The sequence below is a fragment of the Botryllus schlosseri genome, chromosome 6 (genome assembly GCF_051294905.1).
Source record: "Botryllus schlosseri isolate E-star chromosome 6, Bs_hap1, whole genome shotgun sequence".
NCBI classification, from domain to species: domain Eukaryota; kingdom Metazoa; phylum Chordata; class Ascidiacea; order Stolidobranchia; family Styelidae; genus Botryllus; species Botryllus schlosseri.
In genome coordinates, this window is record NC_137241.1 from 7,676,094 (window position 1) to 7,700,860 (window position 24,767).

Below are 24,767 nucleotides of genomic sequence, written 5' to 3' on the forward strand. Positions count from 1 at the left end.
GTCTTGTAAATAACTATTTGGTATGATATTACTTGATTGTGTGACAATTCGTATCCGTCGAGGTTGAATGTTTAGCCATATCGAAATGAATCCAGATCACATGAAGTATACATTAATCACAATAGAATCGACGAGAATGTTAACCACGTAGAGTGTGTTTGTTTAAAAGTTATTTCCAATACGGTTACTTCGATCGGTATTAATTCCATGTCCCACAAAAAATATGAAACCATTGTACAGTTTCGTAGTACGGGAATATCGAGTGAAGTTGATTATTTTTGTGTGACGAAAATATCTTGTATTGATATTGGACACTGGTTTCGTTACCCAAGTGAGTGAAAATTGTTCTTGGGTGGACAGATATGCTTAGTATTTAGAAAAAACGACTCACACAGATTAAGTGCCGCTGTTTCCTATCCAATGACTGAGTGAAATTTCTCAGGGGTTTGATTTACCGAGTTAATTGTCGGCGATTCAATCACATACAAGTAAGGTATTTTAGTGACTGATTATTGTGACGACATTTACTTTGACGAATGACAATGGGAAAATTTCCAATTTCTTTGGTCGTGAACGTTCTACAAATATTTCCGGCATACATTTAGCAAGCAACCTACAATATTCTTTTGTTATGGTAATGACTTTCGCAAGTTTGGTTTTATGATTACAATTACTTATTCAAATGATAATTTATGATCACTAACAACAATAGAAAAACATTTCGTAGACTTCAGTGTAGCGCCTATTGCGATTTTGTTAATGCTATGAGTTTTGTGTATTACTCAAGTCTAGTCGAATAGGATGCATCCAGTAAAGATATTCCAAATTGCATATGTGTTGATCAAAGTCTTGAAGTGTAAATCTGTAGACTTCACAACGTCTTAGAGAGTGCGAACGGAATTATGTATTGATCGCACGCTTCAAACGGTACTCGATACCCAAAGTGATATTTTCACACTCTGTAAGTTGTGTATGTTTCAATGCGCTGTCACAACTCCGACAACAAATTGTATCAATTGCTGGATTCAATAGTAACGACATGAAATTGTAATATACTGACTCTATACGTAGTCGTTTCAATTAGCCGTCACGAATTTGACCAATAAAGCATTTTGCATCGGGTGTTCAATGTTTGGATAACGAAATTGTTGTGCCATCTTTAGTGTTGGTTACTGGAAACAACTACATTTGTAAAAATATTTTCTGATATCCGTAATACGTAAAGTGATTTGTACAAACACGGAATATCTTTCAAATCAAAAACATTTCAGACACGCATAGTTTTACAAATCAATATGTTAATAACAATGTTTCTGAAAAGTTTGTTGCTGTCATAACATTTACCACAATGCAGATCTAATTAACGCAAATAATTTAATAATCAAGTCATGATCAACTATTACATATGTCAAATCAATGTGTCAATAAGGATGTTTACAACATGATAACTTTCAATGTAGCACCGGCGTTCGATTGTAAGAAATGAATTCTCAACTACTAGACTGACAAATCTCGTTTACTCAAACATATTATGTTAATCCCAAACCGCACACCGAGTAGTATTTACTTTGTCTTACAAAATATACCGAGTAATAATTAGTTTGTCTTGCAGAATATATCGCGTAGTAATTCCTCTATCTTACAGAATAGTGACAACTTTTCAAGTTGAATAAAAAAGATGCGTTGGGATATGAATACAACCGAGTTTGTTATGGATTTTAGGTTTTAGTGATTGTATGGATTCGTGTATGTTTGGTTGTTTTTCGTATTGATACTGTTTGAGTTGGTCGGTTAACGGATTTACTTGACAATGTTTTCGTGGTTGATTCTTTGAATATGGTAAGATGGTAAGATGTCGAGACGTAATACTATTTCGTTAACTCAATTACAACAAAACATAACCGGCATTCAAATAATCCGTAAGCTACGAGTGGATTTAAAACTTGATGCTGTTTTGTGGTTAACTCAAGTCAGTGGTCATATTTGTGTTGATTTCAGGAATGATCATGACGAGTTGGTCGGGTAAATTAGTGGTAGTAACTATAACCGTACAGAGTTGCTGACATTCAAACATCTTTTACGCTGTAATATACGTATTTTATTGTGATAAATGATTTCTCAGTTATTTTTCAGACATTCAAATCTCGTATACTCAAAATATAATATGTTTATGTCAAGTCATTTATGTGTCGATTATTAAATAACTTACTTTGTCTTGAGAATAGTAACGACCTTTACAATTGAATAAAAAAGACCGATCATACGAATACAACCAGGATGAATTAATTCAAATTCGTGAGTTGCAGTGATATCATCAAGTAAGTGAAAACTAGATTTTTAACACTTGTTAATGTTGTAAATAATTCTTTTGAGTATGGTAAGATGTTAAAATGTCGCTTTGACAAACGAAAAGTCGGATCGCGAATAGAGTTGCAATGTTCCATTACTTGTTTCAAATCAATGTGCGTATAATATCAAGATGGGGCTGTGGGAAAGTTGATGGTCATGTTTGTCAATCCTATTTCAATTCACACTACGCCAAAGTCAAAATATTTCGTTTCGGATTATCTCAATTTACCTAGTACATCCCGCGAATGGATTCCGACCCATGCTATAACTAGATCGCTATGTCTGATGCATTATCCCGTCAGCGACGTAGGGTTTACAATTATTTCACACCTTTTCGAATAAGCGTCAACTTCGCAAAGGATTAGGGTGGGATCAGAAATAAGTGAGAATTTGTCGGTATTCGAATCATCGTCTGTGACGGCTCTGTTATTCGTTACTTATTAAATCTTACGAGTGAAATCAAGCTCTGTCCCAAACTGCTTACGAAAATTTCACCGCGTGAGTGATCGATATGCCTGTAACATCAAGTCGCGTATGTCTGAGACATTATCTTGTCAGCGATCGCAGGGTTTGCAAACTATTTCACACCTATTTGGAGTGTTAATATGTGAACGCGGCTATTGTTGGTATTGCCGTCTACGCCGGTTCCGTGGTAAACTAATTACCAAGCGACTGATTCCTAGATTTAGCAAACTATTTCACACCCTTTTTGGTGAAAGTACGACATACCGCTAGCATTCTATCAACGAAAGTACGAATCATCGCCGCACCCATAAGAATAACGATATATCGAAGTCGCATTCACCGCAAACGTCGGGATTAACTCGAATCGGTCATATTTAATAATTTGTAATATACACATTAACTAAGAATCAATCACGTGACTATTTACTATTCCTGATACTTCTTCAACACAGCGCGAGAGTTGACTATACCCGGAAGGGCGAATCACGGCCGCACCCATAAGAACACATGGCGAGTCACCAAAGAAGCCGTAAGAATACACGACAGGCGAATCACCGCCACCGCCTATAGTAAAAAAGGCGAGTCACCAACACGAGTTTTCGCGGCGAGTCACCGACGCAGCCCATACCTGAAAGGGCGAATCACGACCGCACCCATAAGAACACATGGCGACTCACCAGCGATAGGGGGGGTCGAAAAGGGCGAATCACCAACACGAGTTTCGCGGCGAGTCACCAGCGGGCCCATAAGAGCCAATAGCCGTTCGCGAGCGATCTATATAACTACTAACCTGCCGCCGCAGAAGGGGATCTGTGCGGCCGTCGACAAGTAATCCAATTAGTATGTGTTGGCGTTCATCGACATGCAAATTGAAATTGTGGATTCACTCCCACACGTTTAAGTGATTTTAATTATTCTTGAAATTTTCTTCGCACTCCGCGCGATTCGATGCTATTTCATTTTTAAGTTAGTAGCGTCCTTTGCAATCTGAGCCGGAATCGGAATCGTGTGCTCCTCACGAAATAAATTTCTTTCTGGTACATTTGAGCTATTCCAATATATTTCTACTATACCGACAATCCTAATAGGGGCCAAGAAATAACAACATGCGACAAAGTGACAAATATAACAATTGGCCCACCAAAAGATGCATTATCGTTTATAACTTGCCCTAAATTTTTCGGAGGTACTCCCTCCATTAACTCTTTCGGTGAATCTGATCTCATTCATGGGCTGAGAAAGGATAAATATTCGATAGTAATATGTGATACTGCTACTATTAATGACGGAATCCATTCGAAATCTGTCTGGCGTCAATAACTATTTATAACATTATAACTCGCGATTTCGGAGCGTATAATAGGCCGATATGAAAAGTAGATAAACCCGGAGTTCACCGGAAATGGACACGGACAGTTTAACACGTAGGTACTTTGCGTCCAGTTAGTTCATTTCGGCTATGCCCTGGAATGAGACCGTAGGCTGCATAAGTATTCGAAATGCAGCGCCGTTATTAGCTAAAAGGTTATGCCCACCTCTGTCCTATATGCTATGTCAAAAGATATTCAAATTGCGCAAACTTACAAAACTAAAAGACACACACGATTTCAAATTGGTATTTCTTTACTGGCAAATAACTTTTCCCTGCGGAATGGCATTTGTTTTGTGGAGTTCAGATCGCCAGGACAGGAACATTCGGCTTTAGCCATTTAGGCGCCTGTATGGACAATTAAACACATACGCATGTAATTGAGAAGTATATTATTCATATTGAAATGAACACAAATATTTTCGGCTGACACTCGTCAGGGGTATAATCGTCTGCAACTAGTAGAGAATTCAAAAGAACATCTTATTAACAATCGTAGCACAAAATATGACGTCACCAGCATGAAATGTCGAATACTAGAGCGTTCAATGTACTATTTTTAGATGATACACTAACTCTTTTTGTTGACACAGCCTTGCCTGGTGTATTTCGATGAAAGTCGACTCCAAGGCACACGATATATAGGCCTAAGAATATTATATATTGAAGTTTTCGGTCAGCACAAGGGCAGTCGTTTTCGGCCGAGGTCTTCTCGCTGCTGATCGTTCGGCACACTTCTCGGAGTCGCATGTTACATGGCCTATAACTTCAAATGTATTGGTGCATCGTGGGGGGAGGGTACCCGTATATCAAGATATTTGGCAACATTAAATTTGAAAAAGTTACACAAATTTCCAAAGAAATACTCCATAATTTATGTTAATTCACGAAATAAATTTGGGCCCTATTTTATTTCGCCGCCTTCCAAATCGGGGGATTTGGGGTGCGGCAGTTACGGTCCTGTTTCGTTTGGTCTACCAGGGGGTATAAGCTAGGGTTACCATACGTCGTCCTTTAGCAGGATTTGTCATCCTTTTTTGGATTTTTGAAATTGTCTTCCGATGACGCCTAAATGTCTTCCTTTTTGACAATTCGTCCTCCTTTACAGCTTTTAGAGCTAAGATAGTGTGTAGATTCGAGTGACTGGGCATAGATGACGCTATGAATTCGAAATTCGTGGTTCGAACGAAAGTGACGACTTTTTTAGTCAACCAACGTAAAAAGTGTGAAAGAAAAACTGTATTTCTGGAGTAAAGCCTTTTTTTATTATTCAACGGACCACGAAGTAGGGAGAATTTACCATTTCATCTGAATCTCCCTCCGCTAACCTAAGTTTGAAAAATTTGGAAAAGTGTCCTCCTTTCCCGATTCCAAAATATGGAAACCCTAGTATAAGAGAGAGAGAGAGAGTCTTTATTTTCATCGAACCAAAATACATAACAAACGGCAGTGATGGTGGTACAGAAAATATGCGTGCACAGTATTCGGTATTAGATAGGAATGATCGATAAGACCATGAAGGTCATCAAGTCTGATCACACCAGCATCAAACAGGTACACTTGACTCAGAACAGTCTGGCTGTAAAAAATGTTTAGTTAGAAAAGGAAAATAGAAAAAAATGAAACAATAGTAGCAAATGATCAATGAAGCAATGTCTGGGCGAGGTAGGGCAACAGTGTTAGTGTAACGACAAGAGGTGATCAAGTAGGGCTTTTTTGAATCTATTATAAGGCAATTCACGGATATGTGATGGTAATGCATTCCAGATGATAGGTCCCGAGTAGTCGATAGATCTCTTAGTTAGGTTGCTATTGGGTTGGGGTAAGTAGACGTTTCCTTTAGACGAAGATCTCGTGTAATGGGAATGGACATGTTTTGCAGGTATAAACAATAAACATATCTGTAATAGCGATTTCTGGGCTAACTTCAAACAAATTCTGATCATAGGCTTCGTTCTTATGCTATTTCTGTAAAGCGGCTGTGGGGGGGGGGGGGAGTGGACACTGGACATACTACATGTTTTTTCGAAAGTATTTTCACATTATGGCAAAATTATACAACTTTTGAAAAATAAACTCGAGGTTGCGAGGGAAATTAGAGAGATCGTAGACCGGATAAAAATCACCTGTGTGTGTTAGAAATGCGTTTATACAAATCTTCTCTCAAAATCTGATGAAATAAATAATAATAAACCGAACTGAATTGAAGTAGTCTAGTCAAGATTTTCCCAGTAGATGTTATGCTTCGGTGGTTTACTAAGTTATATCTATGGTTGTCAGGATAAAATTTGGATCTACTTTTGAAGATTTCCCGCTTCTGTTGAGAGCAGTTGAGTTGCTGTCATGTTGGCGATAATTGCGTCAATTGTAGAACGCATAGGCAGAGAAATTCGCGAAAACTATTTAAATTTACTAGGCTGCAATTCCTACTGTTCCGACTTTTGGACCGAACAATAATGATGATGACAATGATGGTTTTCCAGTGAATATCGTCGCGTGAAAGCAAATTAGCTTTTGTGTATATGTTTTTTTAATTTTGTAAGAATCTACTCCGTCAGCCCATTTATTTTGGCCACGTTCATGTTGATCATCATCATTTTATTAGTTCTTTCATGAAATCGAAAGACCACACGATTGCGGTATGATGAAAAAATAGGAGACTGTCGACTCGGAGAATCTTTATTCAGACAATATTTTTCACATTGTTTCAAAGTTAATCATGACCAAGATATGGCCTTGTAATGTACGTAAAATGGTCACCAGCTACTTTCATTCCACAGTGACGCTACACAGTTACTTCTTTTTGTTAATTGAGTCAATATTGACGATATCGCAATAGTATACACTATACAGTGCGGAGTGCGGTCCAACAAATTTTCATTATATAGGCCTACTTTGAGTTCTGCGATTTAGAATACTTGATAATCCTAATCGGCAATCAGTATCAGTATTACACTCAAACACCGAGATAGAGGTACGAAGCATTTAGGCTACTACACTTTCGGCCGTTTCGCGTATTCACCTCTCTCCAATCATGCCGTTGACCAAGCTTTCAAAATTAGTTTCTGGTCCTATCTATATGTATGGCATCATATTTGTAATTGCCGTCAGTCGCGGGACAGTCGTCATTGTGTTGTATAATTCAAGTTCTCCAATTTGTTAATCACACACCAAGTCTATTTATTAGTGTGTTTACTATAGGCTACTGTTCTGTGTTGTCAATCTCTGGCCAGTGTTATTAACCAAGCTTTCGAAATTAGGATTTGCCATGACAACGGTCGGTATCTATGGCAATTTAGTTAACATGTTTGATGTTTGACCTCTTTGGAATCGGTGTCCTGTGCTCACACTATATTTATTTATTAAATTACTTTAACTTGGAAAATCATCGCTGCTCCCCTGATATATCAGGCAAAAGGCCAGCGATTCCAATCAGGATGTTTGATATACCGCAATAGATATGCCTGCTGCTGACTTGACGTATTTACTTCATTGTATTTCTTACTCTTAGTCAATCGCTAAGACGCAACTGTAAAATCCAAACTTTTGATAGAAATGCGTTATAGACATGACCGTTCTCGTCAATGCTCAATGTTTAGCAATGTGTTTTGGATCTTACCTGCAACTCAGGTTTATAACCTTCTGGACATGTCTGCTCTAGGCTACAGTATCTTTAACCACGATATTAGACTCCCTAATAAGTTGACCAAGGAATGGCTGATACTCGGACGATTAATCTATTTTCCGCTACACCATAGAGGTGGTTTTGATGATGGAGATGTGAAGGAACCATTTTATACATAACCTATACAGCCTAACACTACTGCATCTCCTTTCCACATTATCCTGAACTGCCTACATCTATTGTGGCAGCCCCAGATATCAGTTCAAGTCTCAGATCTGACCCGGACAGCTGCATGTTTGATGTTAATTGGGTAGCCTACTGGTTTCGAATGAAGAGTTCTCTGGTGATCACCGTTTTGTTTTGATGCTCATTCGCCCCTATGGAATGAATAATCAAGCAATTAAACAGAAAGTTCTGCGTGACGTTGCCACTAATTCCACTCTGGCTCATTCGTGTTGTTGCCTAGTCAAGGTAATAGTCCATTTAACCCAAAGTAATAAACTGTTTACCTGCATCTCTTCATGCTCAGTGCTCAAATGACTGTAACATTCAATGGCATTGTGGTTATTCATACATCAGCTGAAATATTTTGTTTGTTCCGGAACAGAAAATTATAGTGTAAAACTATTGTGAGAAATCAAGCTTCTCCACGATCTTCTACTTCATAGCAAGAAGCCATAACCAAGTCCATCACTATGAGCAGTACATCACAAAAGCACAGAGATTTTGTTGGGGAACCCATGGGAGACAAGCCTGTTACAGCGATTGCGGGCATAGGGCCTGTGTATGGAGACAAACTATCAGATAAGGGATTTGACAAGGTTCGTGGGTCGCTACTATCTGCATTGGTATGGAGAATTGACTATTGACTGAGAAGTTTGATATGCTCGAAATATCTCTTACAGATAACAAATTCTATTTCGAAATATTTTTGATACATATCAACTGTACATTTGGCATTTGAAAACAAGAAATGCACTGATCGATTTTTTTTCTTGCGGAACGTTTCTTTGATACTGCACAATCTGCCAATATAGTTTATCCTGTGGCGGTGGGTTTTGACCAGTAAAAAATATTGGAAATATGTCACGACCACAAGACAGTATCCTGCCCTGCAAATATTAAGTAGGCTATTCATAATTTTAGTAATGCATGATTTGAACATGATGAACTATGTAGTTGAAGGTAGACCAGCGGTTTTTACCTATACCATTAGTCCAGCGCTTTTCAACCTGTGTGATGGTTCACACTTGTGCGAATGAAAATAATGCAGTGCAAATGACGAAGGTGATGCGAATGAAAAATCTGGATGAGTGCAAATGAAAATCATGAATAATTGTTAATTTTTCTGACGTGGAATAATTCAAATAAACCTAATTAGAAATTCAAGGGCAGTGTAGCTGTTGTAGTTAAGACGGAATTGTAAAAACTTGTTTAACTTACGACACACCCATAATCGTAGCTCTCACAAGCCGTGGTGAATTAATATTTTCGCACTATAATTATTACATAACCCAAACCTGGTTTGGAAGGTGGTGTAGTGGCAGACATACAGTTCATCAGCCCGTCTGAGCCTGCGACAGGCTGGATAAATGACGTCAAATTGAGTTTCTGCTTTCTTTCGCTAAACAATCATATTTTGGTAATAACTGTTCGATTAGAGCAAGGCACGAATGTAGTAGTAAATACCTTTATTACAGACTCACATTTGCAAGTTGCTGTAACGCCATTTTTTTTCTCTTCATGGACCCCAAAGGGTATAATTTTGGGTCGACACGGTGCCAAGGTCACTGCGTGCACTGCATGCTTTACCGTTATTAAACTTATGAATTCTCAAGTTAAATTGAGCTAAAGAACAGAGCACACGATATCATGAGATTACTCGCGAGACAGAAAATGGGAAATTGAAAAAAAAAACAGATTATAAGTTAGAGCAACGTACCGTAATGTAGCGAGCTCTAATGTGCCTACTCTCATTGATCGTTTTGGACCTTATTTTCCAAGACATGAGGCAAAAACTTCAACACGAACTTGCGAGTTTTTCACCCTCTCGATAAACTGGTGCCTCCGGCACCTTCATGTCCGCTCTCAAAAACGATTTCTGCCAGCAAGCATTATTCACTCGCGAAAAATACGCAATAGTGTTTTGGATAGGAGTGCAGAACAGAATTTAAGACCTGGCCATCCAAGCACTACAGTAGTAGACGTTCTTGTACAAAACCTAACAATTTGTTTGGCCGAGAAGGGTTTTAGTGTAATAGTTGAAATCAAAACGAACGAAAAAAGTTGCCTTTTCAATGAGACACTTGATAGCTTAAGGTACATAGTAGCCAATTTGTTGCACAGCTGAGCAAAATGTTAAGTATCTTCATCTTGTTTTTGTACAACAATTTTCGGTAAGTTTGTGCGAATGAAATTTATTTATACAAAAAAATCCGAATGGAGCTCAAAAAGGTTAGAAAGCACTTTTCTAGTCACATGTAGCTCTTTCAAAATGTAAATATTGCCGGTAATTATTATTATTATTGTATAATAGGACCCCTGAATTTTTTAGACTGGTGGTGAATTTTGTCCAATAACCATACGATAAACTTCCCGTATCACTGCAACAGAATAATTTTGAAATGGACACCTATATTGTGGGGATGTTTGCCAGTCTTAGTTAACAACGGTCTGCAATTTATATAGGTATCACTATCACCGGCACTTGAAGCCTGGTTCCAAACTGCTTCAAATTACCATAGGCCTACTTGTGTAATTTTAAAACCCTTCGTTTTCTAGTCCTTGAGTAATTTTAAAATGTCTTTAAAATTGCTATTTCTACTTGCAATTGAGTAGAAACCTTTTTTGTCGGTTTGCTGTTATTCCTGGAGATCTCTTACAAAAATGTGATGCATTAATTTATTGCTGAATTGATTGTGTGGTGATTGAGTTCACTTGATTTCGTATTTAGTTTTTGATTGCTGACCAACCAGTGGGTACATATCCGTCCAGTCAAGAAACTCAAGTTGTCAATTTCCTCTTTAGTCAGAATGTGTGAAAATATTAGTCCTTGGCCATGATATAATCTTACCACGCATATAAATTTTTACCAGGCTTATGTATTGTTGGGGCAATATCTGCTGCTGAAAAAGGATTGCGAAATTTTCAAGGATTGGCTGAAAAATGATATTGGGTTGAACAAGAACTGTGCCGAGTCGTGCTCCAACTGCATACGGGAGTGGTGTGCTGCGTTTTTGTAACCATTTCTGCTTGTTGTCAATTACTTCCCTGTTTCTTCCTTGGAATGTGAAAATTGGTTGCTCGAATGCTTTGTGTCAGTTTTCCGACTTCAAAATCTTATCGGGATAGTTCTTGAGTATGGTATATGATTCATAGTTGTTGCTTTTGTCTGCATTATGTTTACTTCGTGCGGTACACGGCTGTCGAGTGTACATCATTCCTTTACATGGTGTCTGTACAGAATTGCAGTGTCATAGACCAAGCTGAGCACTGAATAGTCACAACTTCCACCCAATTTTGTGAAGTCAATTGGACCTAGAAGTTATGAAGCACGCATATATCTCTAATGACGTTGCCATTTCCTAGATGGCGCTGGTTTCATTTTGCAATAAATGGAAAGTCCAGAGAATGCGATTTGTTTCGTCTGAAACTATTTAGCTGGCAATAAGGCACCCTGGCGGTGTGCGGTACGAAAGCCCAGTGGGTTTGCCAGGTGCATTCGAGCGGGAAGAACACTTGATCGAAATTGAGAATTCCTTCGATGAAGAAACCTATTTTGACGATCGCGTTTCCGAAGAGTGCTGTACATTTGCAACTGCACTACTTGCATAAAATCGTACAAGGTTTTTGTGAGCTGCAACAGTAGGCTATTTCGGTTGTGCGCAAATATAGTGAAAGACGGTGCTTGCGCCAGCTTTACCAGGCTATAAAGACGGTGCTTGCGCCAGCTTTACCAGGCTACATGTGTTGTAACTAGGGCTGGGCACAATGATTCAAGTACTCGAATCTGAATCGAGTGTTAATTTTCATGATTCGAGTCGAGTAGTAAAATACGATTTTTTCGAGTACTGAAATTATACGCGCACCTCGCAACTGGAAGTTAATTTATCAACGAGAATTATACTTTCGATACTAATTTTCACTGTTGAGTCTTGAACCTTGGTTGACGGTATCGTAGCATACGACATAGATCGTACAAAGCTACGTAGGTTACTGGACGCAGCACATTTCCGAAGTCATGATTATCCCGCAACATTGTCACCAAGTGAAATGAAATCGGTCTGGTTCGAAATATACCAAAGTATCATTTATGAGATGGATAGCAGGCATTATATTCTTTGTGGGGGCATAAACCGTACATATTTGAACTTTGACGCATTACATTATGTTATGACGTCATAATGGATGATACTCGACTCGAAGCATATTACGTGATTCAGAATCGAATCACTTAGGTACTCGATTTTGCCCAGCCCTAGTTGTAACGTACGTACGGTTGATGTACACTACATTTCTATATCTTTATTGATAGTAATTGGCCGGGGCCACTTCAGTCGTAATTATTTGAATAAGGGAGGAAATAGTAATGTAGTAATAGTCAAGCTAGTATGCTGCTCGATGGTCAGTAACGAAGTACTACAGCTTGTTCGGAACATTTTAAGCTGAATTATATAAATATATTAGGCTTAGCATATTTTGGAAACTAAAAAAGAGGACACTTTTTCAGAAATTTGAGACTTGCAAAACCGGAGAAGAATTCTCGAAAACCGGTGAATTTTGGTCATCTTTCCGCTCAGAGCTCAAAATAACGTTTTTCTTTCCACATTGCTAGGTAGATGACTAAAAAAATAAAGTCGTCAGCTTTTCGCTCAGAGCTAAAATCAACGTTTTACATTCCGAAATACCCGCCGGAGCGTCACTTATGTGCTAATTTACGACATATCACTCGCAAATTGCTCTAAATCTGACCTCAATTTTCAAATAAGAGGACAAAACGGCGTCCTCCGAGGACACTTTCAAAAAAGTCAAAAAAGAGGACAAATCCTCTTAAAAGAGGACGTATGGTAAAACCCTAAAATATATGCTTCTTGCTCTGGATTTAATGAAGAACCAAGTTAATGCAGTTTAGCTTTGTAAGGCTTCCATGAGTAAAAAAATCCCGTGTACGACGCTGCAGAATACCTGGTCAATAGCCTATGCCAGTGCTTTTCAACCTGTAGGATGGTACGCTCTTGGTGCGGATGAACGTGGTAAATAATTACTACTTTTTTGACGGGAATAATTCAAATAAACCAAACAGGAAATTCAAGTGCAGTGGCTCCATAACTTCTGTCTTTGCGACGCAACAGGAAGCAGACTTGGACAATTAGAAAATGTTCAGCTTTTTCAAATTAAATTAGAATTAGAGCTACAGTTTTTTTCCCAAATTAGATTAGAATTAGAGCTACAGAGTTATTCCAAATTAGATTAGAATTAGAATGAGAGCTACACAGCTTTTTCCAAATTAGATTAGAATTAGAATTATGGAATTCGTAAAAACTTGGAAACTGAATGAAATTGTGAATGAGTAATAAATACACCAAAAGTCAAGTTCAGTTCATATCAAATCACAGCGCGTCCCGTAAGCATGAGAAAGGTTACCGTCTGTACACCAAGCTTGGCTCGTTTTGCAGTCACAAGGGTTCACCAAGACGTGGCCCAAACGCGGCCGGCGATCTGATTAGTGATTTTGGAAGAACGTGAAGTAAAGCATTTTGAAATGCTGAAATTGATTTCAGTTTCAAATCATTGTTTTTTTAACATAAGCGATTCGCCGGTGCCCAACAACCCTATTGCGCACTAGCAAAAACGGCTTGGACGTTGTACTTACGCATGGTTATTATTCGTCACAATTAGTACTATGATCGTACGTACGGTGTACCGTTGCGATGGCGGCTTGGCACTGGATTTCCATCCGCGAGAGGGATATTCTTGTTAACTCGCTGCAAAATGCTGCGGACAACGAGGGATTTTCAGGAAAAAGATAAATTAGATTAGAATTAGAGTATAAGACCATTTCACAAATTGGATTAGAATTAGAGCATAGAAACATTTCACAAAGAAGATTAGAATTAGATTACTGGCATTTCGCTCTAATTTAGTGAAATTATACAACTAGAATTATCTAGTTGTCCAAGTCTGATAGGAATAACTTGTTTTACTTTCGACGCACCACTAATCGTAGCTTTTAAATAACTTTGTCTTGCACCAGCTGCAGTGAATTAATATTTGCTCACTAAGATCACTGGCAGGCATAAAATGCATCCGCAGCCACTCCGAGGCTGCGACACGCGACTAAAAAAAATACGTAAAATTGACATTCTGCTTTCTTTCTCTGAACAAACATCATATCACAAAACGAAACCAGAATGCTAGCATACATAACGGATAGTTTGATGGCATGGAAGGCTACGACTGTGGATGAGAGATTTTTAAATATGAAATTCAGACTAAATATAGAGCAATAACTATATGAAGGGGGGGACAATCGCGCGAAGCGCTAAAAATATTTTCAGATGAGTTTATCTTCGCTTTCACACGCCTAAGTGGGTTGGGGGTGTGCCCCCCAGTTTGATAACCACTGCCTTAGAATTATCGTGGTGAAATATACTAAGGAAAAATTTAATCAAGTGCTTGCATTAACCCTTTCGGTTATTAGTACGCATTTTATCAATATTTTGTAGACTCTCGCGGGCCGCACAGAACGGTGTGGAGGGCCGCATGCGGCACTGGCTTAGCACGATGCACATAGATAGTAGTAAATGCCGCCATTACAGACTTGCAAGGTACTGTGACGCAGAATTTTCCCCCTTTAATGGTAAGTTTGGGTCGCAAATAGTATCATTTTTGGACGGCGCCTGGGCGAACTGCTAATGCGTGTGTAGGCTAATATTTGTTAAATTTATTTAAAAAATGATCCTCTGAATTGTTTTTATATATCCCTGACCACTGTGGTAGGTACAGTAGTCAATAAGCGCAAGACACACAGATAATATCGCTTGATTGTTAAAGTGTACCGACATTTTTATTACACCATTTGGTTTGAATTCATGTTTAGATTTGTCCGACTGGCTGCTCTGGAACGGGACACATGCACTAACGTAGCCAGGAGGGGCACAAAGGACCATGCCATAAATATTGCGCCCCATGACTAAATACAAATTGGTAATCGTGCGCATCTAACCGAAGTCTAAATTTGTCTTTCAATTGGTTGTGGTACTTGTGAGCGATCTTTTGAGTGGCGACAAAACTTTATCCGGAGATCACGAACACTTCCATCTAAGCCCCGCGCGTGCGCAATTGCGCAGTTCTGACACAGTCTCTGCGCACTGCAAATCTAAGATGCGTACAAAAAAGCCGAAGTGATGACCTCATTTTTAGTCGTTACTAACTGTTGTCCAAGGGAGCGCGCAGTGAGTTGGTGAATGCGTGGATCGCGTGCAGACTCGTGAAAAATCAGAGGGAACATTGGTCACGAAATAACAGCATGCTTCAACTAAGTAAGTAATTTCAAGTAGTCTAGGGTTATCTTTTTTTGACATGTCATAAAACGTCAAAATTATGTCAAAATTACAGCGTTAGGTCAAAAAATTCAAAATTGTTTACAAAGGCAAAAGTTTTTACAACCCGCATTTCGTTTGTATCGTAGATTTTGCACTGTCGGTGAACTTATCATTTAATATTTTACAGCTAGTAGCCTACTTTTTACGCCTACCGTTGTAGACGGCCCATTCTATGTTCATTGTGAATCATAAACATTCCAATGAAACAAACAGGTTGACATAGTGTTGTGCTTAACGTACGGCAATATCCTAACTGAAGCAAGACTGCGTGGTCATTGCATAGTTCTTATATCAAGAAGTGCATAATGAAAAATTGTGATGTGGACAGACACCATTATCAGAATGAAGCAACACGTTGTGTCACCAGTATACGCACAACTTCGGTGTTGTCAGCCAACAACTGCTGCTGTTGAACGTTCATTCTCCATTCTTGGCAAGCTACTTAGTACGGACAGACACTCTCTGTCCGAGAATGTAGGAAAGCATCTTTCGTTGTTGTTGTTGTTGTACTACAACAACAAATTTTAATTATTTCTACCATAATACGTGATATAACTACTGGAATTCTTCATACGGTCAGATTTCGTTTAAATAAAAATTTTCGTGTCAAAATTTGTCACTTTTTAAGTCAAAAAAGTTTTGTTTTCAGGTCAAACTACTTCGTAAGGAGAGACAGTTACAACGAGAAATGGAGATAATAGTACATTTCTTACATTATGTGGGAAGACACCTAATTTGCGTACGTTAGGTAAAATTTGGTCAAAATTAAGTTTTTTCAAGGAGAGAAATGTCAAAATTTTGATTTTTTAGGTCAAAATCTTCCGGTTTTGGGGTAAAAAAGTCGCGCTACTTATAAGTGTATGAACCGTTACAGGGCGCAGGGCGATCCCAACATATAGCTCAGGCCGAATGAATAATTGCGTGCCTTCTAAATTTTTGAAGTCCCGCCAGCAGTCCTAAATTTATTTCGTAAATAAACATAAATTCATAGTATTTTTAGTAGAATCATTAACCCTTTTAATGGGGGGGGGGTCACTGGTGACCCAAGTTCAAGTTCATCTCGCAATTTCTCCAAAGATATATGTCGTAGCGGACTGCTTTTGATTTCTATGGAAAGCCTGCTATCTTCTGATTTATATGATACCTAATTTGAAGGTATAGGGCATGAAAATTTTCGAATCCCGACGATCTTACATGAAGAGTTCGGCTGAAAATACCCATGCCTAAAATTTCCAGATATTTTCCGAGTGGGAAATATAGTCAGAAATTCTGCCAGAACATAAGAAGTCGACTTGTACGGTACTCTGTGTAATTCATCACCGTTTGGAACATCAAACCTTGTTCTGGGGAGTTTTCTGAGGGGGTTTATTAATTGTGGTCACGCTTCGGTGATGTTCAAGACCATAGCCAAGTTCAAGTCCAAGTTCAAGACGGAAAATGAGTCATTAACTGGTTTACTATGCCTGCAAATAGTGGGATATGACAAGAGAAAGTATACCACATTGTTTCATGCCATTAGCTGGGTGGTAGGGGTCCGATTCGGTATTGATCTTGAACTTGACCATTATGACCACTAACTGACCACGCCCATATGTAAATTTTTCATGTATTATTGATTTTTCGATATCTGGCGAGCCGCGTTGTTTACGGTCATGGTTGACGGCTTGTTTGAAACCAGGCAACAGTGGCTACGCACTGAGGCATCATTTTTGACTCTCTGACGCTATCCTGGGGGTCAGTCTGGGGAAAATGAGAGAGAGAGAGAGATTTTCCAGAGAAAAAGTTTGTATATTTAATCGTATAAAGAACACTATACATGGCATGGGGTGTCGATCGAGGGTGGAAACGGTAGACGCCTATACTCCGGCCACTTTTAAACTAGAACAGCTCAGATTAAGGTCTTGGTGAGGTCACGGTATGAATTTGAAAAGTGATGGTCAGTTCTGCAAAATCTGTCCCCCCATTAAAAGGGTTAAATGATATGTTTTCATTCGACGCGCTTCATGGAATTGTATCACCACATGTGGCCCGCGAGACGGTTTTAAGTGGCCCGCGAGGTAATTCACGAAATTAGTTATAATATCAAAAAATAAATTACTCGGATAATTTATTCAAACTTGCAGGGCCAGCTAAAAATTTGAGGTTGATGATTAAAATCAGTTCCGACGCATTTGGGTAGCCAGGGGCCAGTCACATTTTTCGTAAATCTTCGTATATAACCATAAAGTATAATATTTCATGTCAGATGTATACGATTTGACATTTTTCTTAGCACTTCACGCGATTTATTGTCACTCGATTTCTTGCTTTTAGTATTGGTAACCCCCTAAAAATTATACTATGCCCGATTTACGAAATTGAGTCTAACACTCTAACTATATTCGCGTCGTAATCATGAGTGAACGTGTCGCCAACATGCGACTTCGCGTCTGTACTCGCAGAAAGATCGTTGGCGAAGAAACCTTTGCAAAAATGATAGACGTAGGTTCGCCGAAATATTCAATATTTATATGTCCAAGCGCCGAACAATAAGTGTACTTGATAAATGAACCCAGCGGTATACATTCGCGACTCGCAATATATACAAGTATAACATCATCATCGACCAAATTCATTCATAACCTTTGAACAATTTTCGCGCTGCACGCGGCTAGGCTCGTGTTTGCGCACTGCGTCTTCATGTCATAATTGTTGTCCATTTTGATGCGTCTTAATGTTAGTCTTGTTTTCACCGTTACCTTATCCGGTTCGCTCATATCGGAAGACTAAAAAAGGTCATACACATTCAAGTGGCCCGCGTAATGATTCATAAATAGGATGTGGCCCTTTGGCGGAAAAGGTTGGCCACCCATATGCCTTACTTACACCCTTACATACACCGTACAGCCAGAGCAGTTATGGTGACGAATAATAACCTGTCAGCATAGTACCTTGTAGTTTGCGAACAACATTCTAGTTTTTAAAACTTTACTTTAGTACAACGCCGTGCTGACTAACATGGGCGATGCTCATGGTTACCACAAAAGAAGTAATATTTTATTTAAGTACTACAAATACAAGAAATATCATGATCATAAACGTCATCTCATTATCAGCTATGAGCTGCGCACGATACCCAACAACTATTTTCAGCGACCAACGAATCCATATTGGGGCTAGCCAGAAATGTTATCATCTGAAAGACTATCTCATCTTAAAGATTGATCTTGTGGAATGTCCTATGACCTATGCTCTTTTCTAAACTACTGGTCATGGCAGTGTCTGGGCCATTGTAGCTCAAGGCAATATGCTGATTGATATCAGATTACTCTCCATCGATGGAATGCTGTTGCCATCGCCGAAGCCGTTTCAGCTAGTGTGTAATAGTGTTGCAGGGCACAGGCGAATGGCTCTACCTCTGCTCTGTAACCGTTGCCAATTCTTCATCTACTGCAATTCTGTAATTTGACTTAGACTCCGTGTATTACATAGGAATAACAATTTGACTGCATTACTGAAATTTTAAAAATTTACTCCAATCTCGCCGTTTTCCTTTGGGTGCAGGTTGCTCCCCGGATTATGCGTGTATTGACCAGTTTCTTACTGTGAATAAAGAATATAATAATAATAATTTGAAACTGAATTCAATTTTAGCAATTCAAAATGCTATATTTCGCGCTCTTCCAAAATCACAAATCTGATCGCCTGGCGCGATTGCGGTGACCCTCGGTATAGTAAAAAAGGAGCCAAGTTTGGTGTACTAATGTACGTGTACATACGTTGATCATTCTCATCGTTACGGAAATGCACTGGGATGTGATATGAAATGAGTTTGCTGTATTTATTTCTCATTCAAAATTTCATTCAATTTCCAAGTTTTTTGCGAATTCAGCAATTCCAATAATTCTAATCGAATTTGAAAAACAAAACTGTGTAGCTCTAATTCTAATTCTAATCTAATTTGGAAAGTGGCTGTGTAGCTCTAATTTAGGGTTACCATATTTTGGAATCGGGAAAGGCGGACACTTTTTCAAAATTTTCAAACTTAGAATATCGGAGGGAAATCCTGAAAACATGGTAAATTTTTCCCACTGCTAGGTCAGTTGACTAAAAACTTTCCGGCTCAGCTCCCGAAATAGCCACCGGAGCGTTACTTCGGTGCTGATTGGCGGTATCTCAGTCGAATTTGGCCGTAAATTTGATTAAAACTCTCAAAAGAGAGGAATAAGTCTCAAAAAGGAGGACATTTAGGCGTCAACCTGAAAAAGTAGGACAAATCCTCCTAAAGGAGGACGTATGGTAACCCTACACCCTACTATAATTCTAATTCTAATCTAAGTTGGAAAAAACTGTGTATCTTTAATTCTAATTCTAATCTAAGTTGGAAAAACTGTGTAGCCTATCTCTAATTCTAATTCTAATCTTATTCCCAATCGCTGAAAATTTTCTAGTTGTCCAAGTCTGTCTACGATACACCCGAAGGTCAACGGCGTCAAGCGAATACAGGTAGCCTTTTTGGAAAATTTTGCGTATTTTTTCGGGGTGGGTGCCATACCCACAATAAAACCAAGAAAGCGGATGCTCGCGAAACGCAACTAAATTTTAAAATAAAGTTAACAATTCTGCTCCAAAATACTCTACTTTGTGTTTATTGACGATATCATGTGGGACCACCATCGAGTTTGGTTAAAAATAAGTTGGGTAAATTTGTTGAATTTTTTAAACGCATTTCAAGTTCAAGTTCAAGTTGATTCAGAAAATTTCCTCATTTCAAAACATCACAAGACTGCGATACAATGAAAGATAGGAAGGTGCCAAAACGACTAGGAGTAGTCTTTGAGATCAGACATCCACCTGGGCCTAGACGATGTAAATCGGAGGCATGAACACTGAATGAAAGTAAAAACACCTAGAACCACTGGGTTTCAAAACAATAGAAACACAAGTTAGTCACTAGCGACCACAAAACGTAATTACTAAGAGCGTACCAACTCAACGTAACTAACATAGTACCAAGCTACCAACGACAAAAGCGACTGAACTAGAAGACTGTCAGCTCGAAAAGCTTCGGTTTTCAATATAATGCAACGCAATGAAGACGAGAAAACCTGAGATGGCGCTGTTGCGTTATCGATCCTGTTTGAAGCTGAAACAGAAAATGCCCGCCTTTTGTGACGCAAACACTAATCTTTCCCAGTTCATGTCGCATCAGCCCGCCATCGCTGTCGTTTGTTTTCAGGTTCTTTTATAAATCTTCATCTCCGAACAGCACAGGAAGTGATGGTGGATAGAGATGGACGCGGGACGATGGGACTCGACTCGGAATCTGCGACTGGAGCCGCAAAGGTGTGGGTAAATGCAACGACGATAACGACGACGACCGACTCCGTCCTCCCACCGTCGCCACCAAAATCCCTTGTCGCTTCTTTTGTTGAAGTTTGCATTCAGATTGCTGCCGGCGCAGTCGCTATACCACCAGCCTCCTTCGAATTCAGAAGCGCAATTATCTGCCGATTCGTCGTGATCTGCGTCTTTCGTTGAGAATTGTTGATTGTTGTGATACGAGAGATAATCTCCGTCATTTCCGGAGAATCCGGATACGTGCAGAGCGTAGTTCTCGGATCCGGAGCCGACGCGGAAGTCGCTGGGAATGAGAATTGAACCAGTAATGCACTACAAGTATTTTGTTGGCCTGCTCAGTAGCTATATAAAGCCCTAATTTTACTTATTTTGACTTTTTTGACAATTCAAAAAAAGACCACCCTAATCATGACGTGAGATCAATGAATTGATGCATTCGAATACAGCTTACCTGTATTTAGCCACCAAATGATCCTTCTTATTTTTCGTCATCATGTTGATTTCCAACGACATGTTTCCTCCCTTTGTCCATTGATGTAATGCCTCGAGTCCTGGAGACAAAGTGTTGTGTATGATAGAACGCGTTGGTTTTCAATCAATTATTCTGTTCCAGGTGAAAATGCCATAAACCGCTACACCAAGTAGACTGTATTTTAGTCATCGCATAATCAGGGTTGTAACGAATCGACTCGAGTTCGACTCGAGTCGCGCTTTTTTTGTGGACTCGACTTTGAATCAAGTCATTTTAATAATTACGGAAAAATTTCTCGACTGAACTTTGGTTAATTTGTATATTGACTCGACCTGTACTCGAGTCAATGCGTGTGACTAGACCAAGTCATATGACTCGACACTTTGACGGTCAAGACAGGCACATTGTAAATTCGATGAATAGAAATTGTTACCAGGGTATTGGTGTACTGTCTGGTACTCTGTCTCAGTGTTGGGATCAAGTCACTACCTTCGAGTCACTAGTCATCTCGAGTCATTGCACATTTTGACTCGAGTCAAGTCAAGTTAATCGACTCTTGGAGGTGATTCGAGTCGAGTCAAGTCAAGTCTCAAGTCAAGTTGATTTAAGAAGCACGAGGCATATTTACGCCATTGCATGTTGATAGCTGTTTGAAAGTCGCTATTTATTTGGATTCGAGGGCCGAATATAGATTTAAATAAACATGCAAAAATGCTTCTTATTACTCACGCATACGTAGAACTGCTAAAATATGCCATGACTCAAGTCATCCAAACACTGCTCTGTCCGGGCTAGGAATGTTAAGATGGAGGAAAATCGCTATTTGTATGCGAGACATTCGATATCACCGAAGCGGTGTTGTAAATAAATAAGATGAACATCATGAACACGACTCTACTCGACACTGAATAGTCAAAACAATGAATTGGACTAGGACTCGAGTCTCGACAGTACATATGACTCGGACTCGACCCGCTACTCTCCTACTTGGACTCAGACTTGGCTCGAGCCAACACTATAAAAGTAAAATTGACGGTGGCACTCGGAACCTTGTGACTTGGTGACAATGACAACATTTTACGTGAGTAAGTTATCTTTTACTCAGATAATGACTGTGTTACGATCGAAAAAATTCTACAACTTGAAAAAATCAATTTGCGACATTCCTACCGAGCCAGTAATCTCCTTCACAATCCCCGAATCCGTTCACGTAATCATCCCAACCTCGGAAGAAATCTACGTTTCCGTATTTTCGTCGCTGGAAAACCTGAAACGAAATTCAGCAATAAATAAATATAATCAAAGTTGCATAGATCTCACAATTTGTCTTTTGTTTACGAATCCGCGTTCGAGGTTATGGTTCAAAATTTTGTGTCGCTTCGACCTAATGTAAACCAAGCTTCATATCTGAAAGATTCCAAATGCTACTCACGGTCCACTTCTCGTGCACAGCACACGTATTCTTCTTATCCTCTGCTCTGATTTGAAGCGTGTAATTCACGATTCCAAATATCAAAAGAAGCCACATCTTGAGCGAGATATTGGAAGCAACTTAACTTAACTTGATATTCAATACTTCAGCTGCCCTTGATTCTATCGACTGCCAATTTCAGAAATAATTTGCTTCATTTTTTTAAAATTTAAAAATTTTACCTTTCAGGGATGCGCACCCGTGATCCATACCAGGGCTTTGGAGCCGGAGCCGGAGCCCGGAGCTGGAGCCCCGGAGCCGTGCATTTTCACCGGAGCTGGAGCCGGAGCCGGAGCTCTACATAAAATTCAACCGGAGCCGGAGCTGGATCCCGTTATTTGAGGAGTAGCTCCGGCTCCGACCTATTTCATAAGATGGCATTATATATATGCAACAACCACATCTGGTGATTTATCATAATTGAACAGCAGGCCTGAATTTTAATGCTGTGCACAGCAATGGCATAGAGTAAAGTGCCATCTAGTGCAACTATGATGTTGTCGACAATTGACAAGTATTCAGTATGACGTGACAAGCTGGCAAGTGCAAAAGAAATTTCAGTTTACCGGAGCATCGCGCCCCCCTTCAAATGCTTTCACGCCGACCAAGGGGGGGCAATCCCACCAGTTTGAGAAACACTTGTTCAGCCTATATTGTAATTCACAAAGGTTTCTGTTGCTACTGCAGTATGGGGAACAGTTTAGCATGGCTGAATTATCTAGTTATAACGCGGCACGCATAGAACACCGATGTAAATAGGCTAACTATTACAGGTGGCGACTGTGTACTAAGCCCCCCCCCCCCCACTTGCGGCTCCTCATCGTCCTCCTGGTCCGTACCGGATTTTAATTGGTGTGACGAATAAATTATTGATTGATTGATTATTTTATCTTGTGACTGTCAGGCTTCCATAAAAATGTAATTGAAATTGTAATTGAGCAAAATTTTTATCAAATTAGAATTACAATTACACAAAATAGAAATGCTTCAAATACAATTACAATTACATGAAAAAAATGTAATAATTACATTCAGCTCGATTACAAATTACAATTCGTCCAACTCTGATACGCACCGTTCGATTTAAAAGTTCAGCGCGTAACCAGTGTCGGCATTCAGGTCAACGTGATATTGATGTCTGGTCATACGTCCACAGTGCATCCTGATTATATTGCAATTTACATTACGCGATTATAATTTATTTCTCAAGTTTAAATTGATACCTTTTAATCAGGGATATCTAGATATCCCTGCTTTTAATATGAACTTGCCGGTACAATCCGGTTAACGATGCATGTCCTGAACTTAATAGCATGGATGATGGGAGGCAGATTCATTTATATAGATGCATAAGATAATGCGATAAAGTTTAACTGAGCCCTACAAACAAATGAGTTTGCCACGAACATATAACGCATTCGTTCTACACAACCAACTCTCTCAATACGTTTGCAATGGGAAGTCGCTTCGTTCATTGCCATTTTGAGGAAGACTGTTTCCTGATATCGTTTGTGAAATTCTTTGAACCGCGTTTTACAAACCTCACGCGATCACAAATCAGATCGGAAGGAAAGTTTATTTTAAAAAAGTAGGAATCTGTCGACATGTTATTTCATGCTACACCGATCAACCGTTTTTTAAATGCAGTTTATGAATAATTGATACCTGTAATGTCGATACAGGTATATCATCAGCATTTGATGGGTGAATATCTTTCGAAATAGATGATATAGAGAGAGAGAGTCGTTATTTTCATCGAACCAAAATACATAACAAACGGCAGTGATGGTGGTACAGAAAATATGCGTGCACAGTATTCGGTATTAGATAGGAATGATCGATAAGACCGTGAAGGTCATCTAGTCTGATCACACCAGCATCAAACAGGTACACTTGACTCTGAACAGTCTGGCTGTAAAAAATGTTTAGTTAAGAAAGGAAAATAGAAAAAAAATTAAACAATGGTAGCAAATGATCAATGAAGCAATGTCTGGGCGAGGTAGGGCAACAGTGTTAGTGTAACGACAAGAGGTGATCAAGTAGGGCTTTTTTGAATCTATTATAAGGCAATT

General features: G+C 39.2%; 3 protein-coding genes across 3 annotated transcripts; 1 reads left to right on the forward strand and 2 right to left on the reverse strand.

The window, feature by feature from the left end:
- The first annotated feature begins 8,416 nt into the window (after nt 1-8,416).
- LOC145440791 (barrier-to-autointegration factor-like protein) lies at nt 8,417-11,439 on the forward strand. The gene is made up of 2 exons (XM_080318540.1): nt 8,417-8,629; nt 10,904-11,439. The coding sequence occupies exons 1-2, from the start codon at nt 8,504-8,506 to the stop codon at nt 11,048-11,050; spliced, it is 273 nt and encodes a 90-aa protein (XP_080174666.1). The 5' UTR covers nt 8,417-8,503; the 3' UTR covers nt 11,051-11,439.
- Nucleotides 11,440-20,626: 9,187 nt separating this feature from the next.
- On the reverse strand, nt 20,627-21,298 carry LOC145440120 (ficolin-2-like). Its single transcript, XM_080317710.1, has 2 exons — nt 21,204-21,298; nt 20,627-21,035 (listed from the first exon to the last, which is right to left on the reverse strand). Exons 1-2 carry the CDS (start codon nt 21,263-21,265, stop codon nt 20,627-20,629), a joined length of 471 nt encoding a protein of 156 aa, XP_080173836.1. The 5' UTR covers nt 21,266-21,298.
- Nucleotides 21,299-21,986: 688 nt separating this feature from the next.
- Nucleotides 21,987-22,820, reverse strand: LOC145440349 (microfibril-associated glycoprotein 4-like). Its single transcript, XM_080317933.1, has 2 exons — nt 22,657-22,820; nt 21,987-22,491 (listed from the first exon to the last, which is right to left on the reverse strand). Exons 1-2 carry the CDS (start codon nt 22,750-22,752, stop codon nt 22,375-22,377), a joined length of 213 nt encoding a protein of 70 aa, XP_080174059.1. The 5' UTR covers nt 22,753-22,820; the 3' UTR covers nt 21,987-22,374.
- Nucleotides 22,821-24,767: the final 1,947 nt, after the last annotated feature.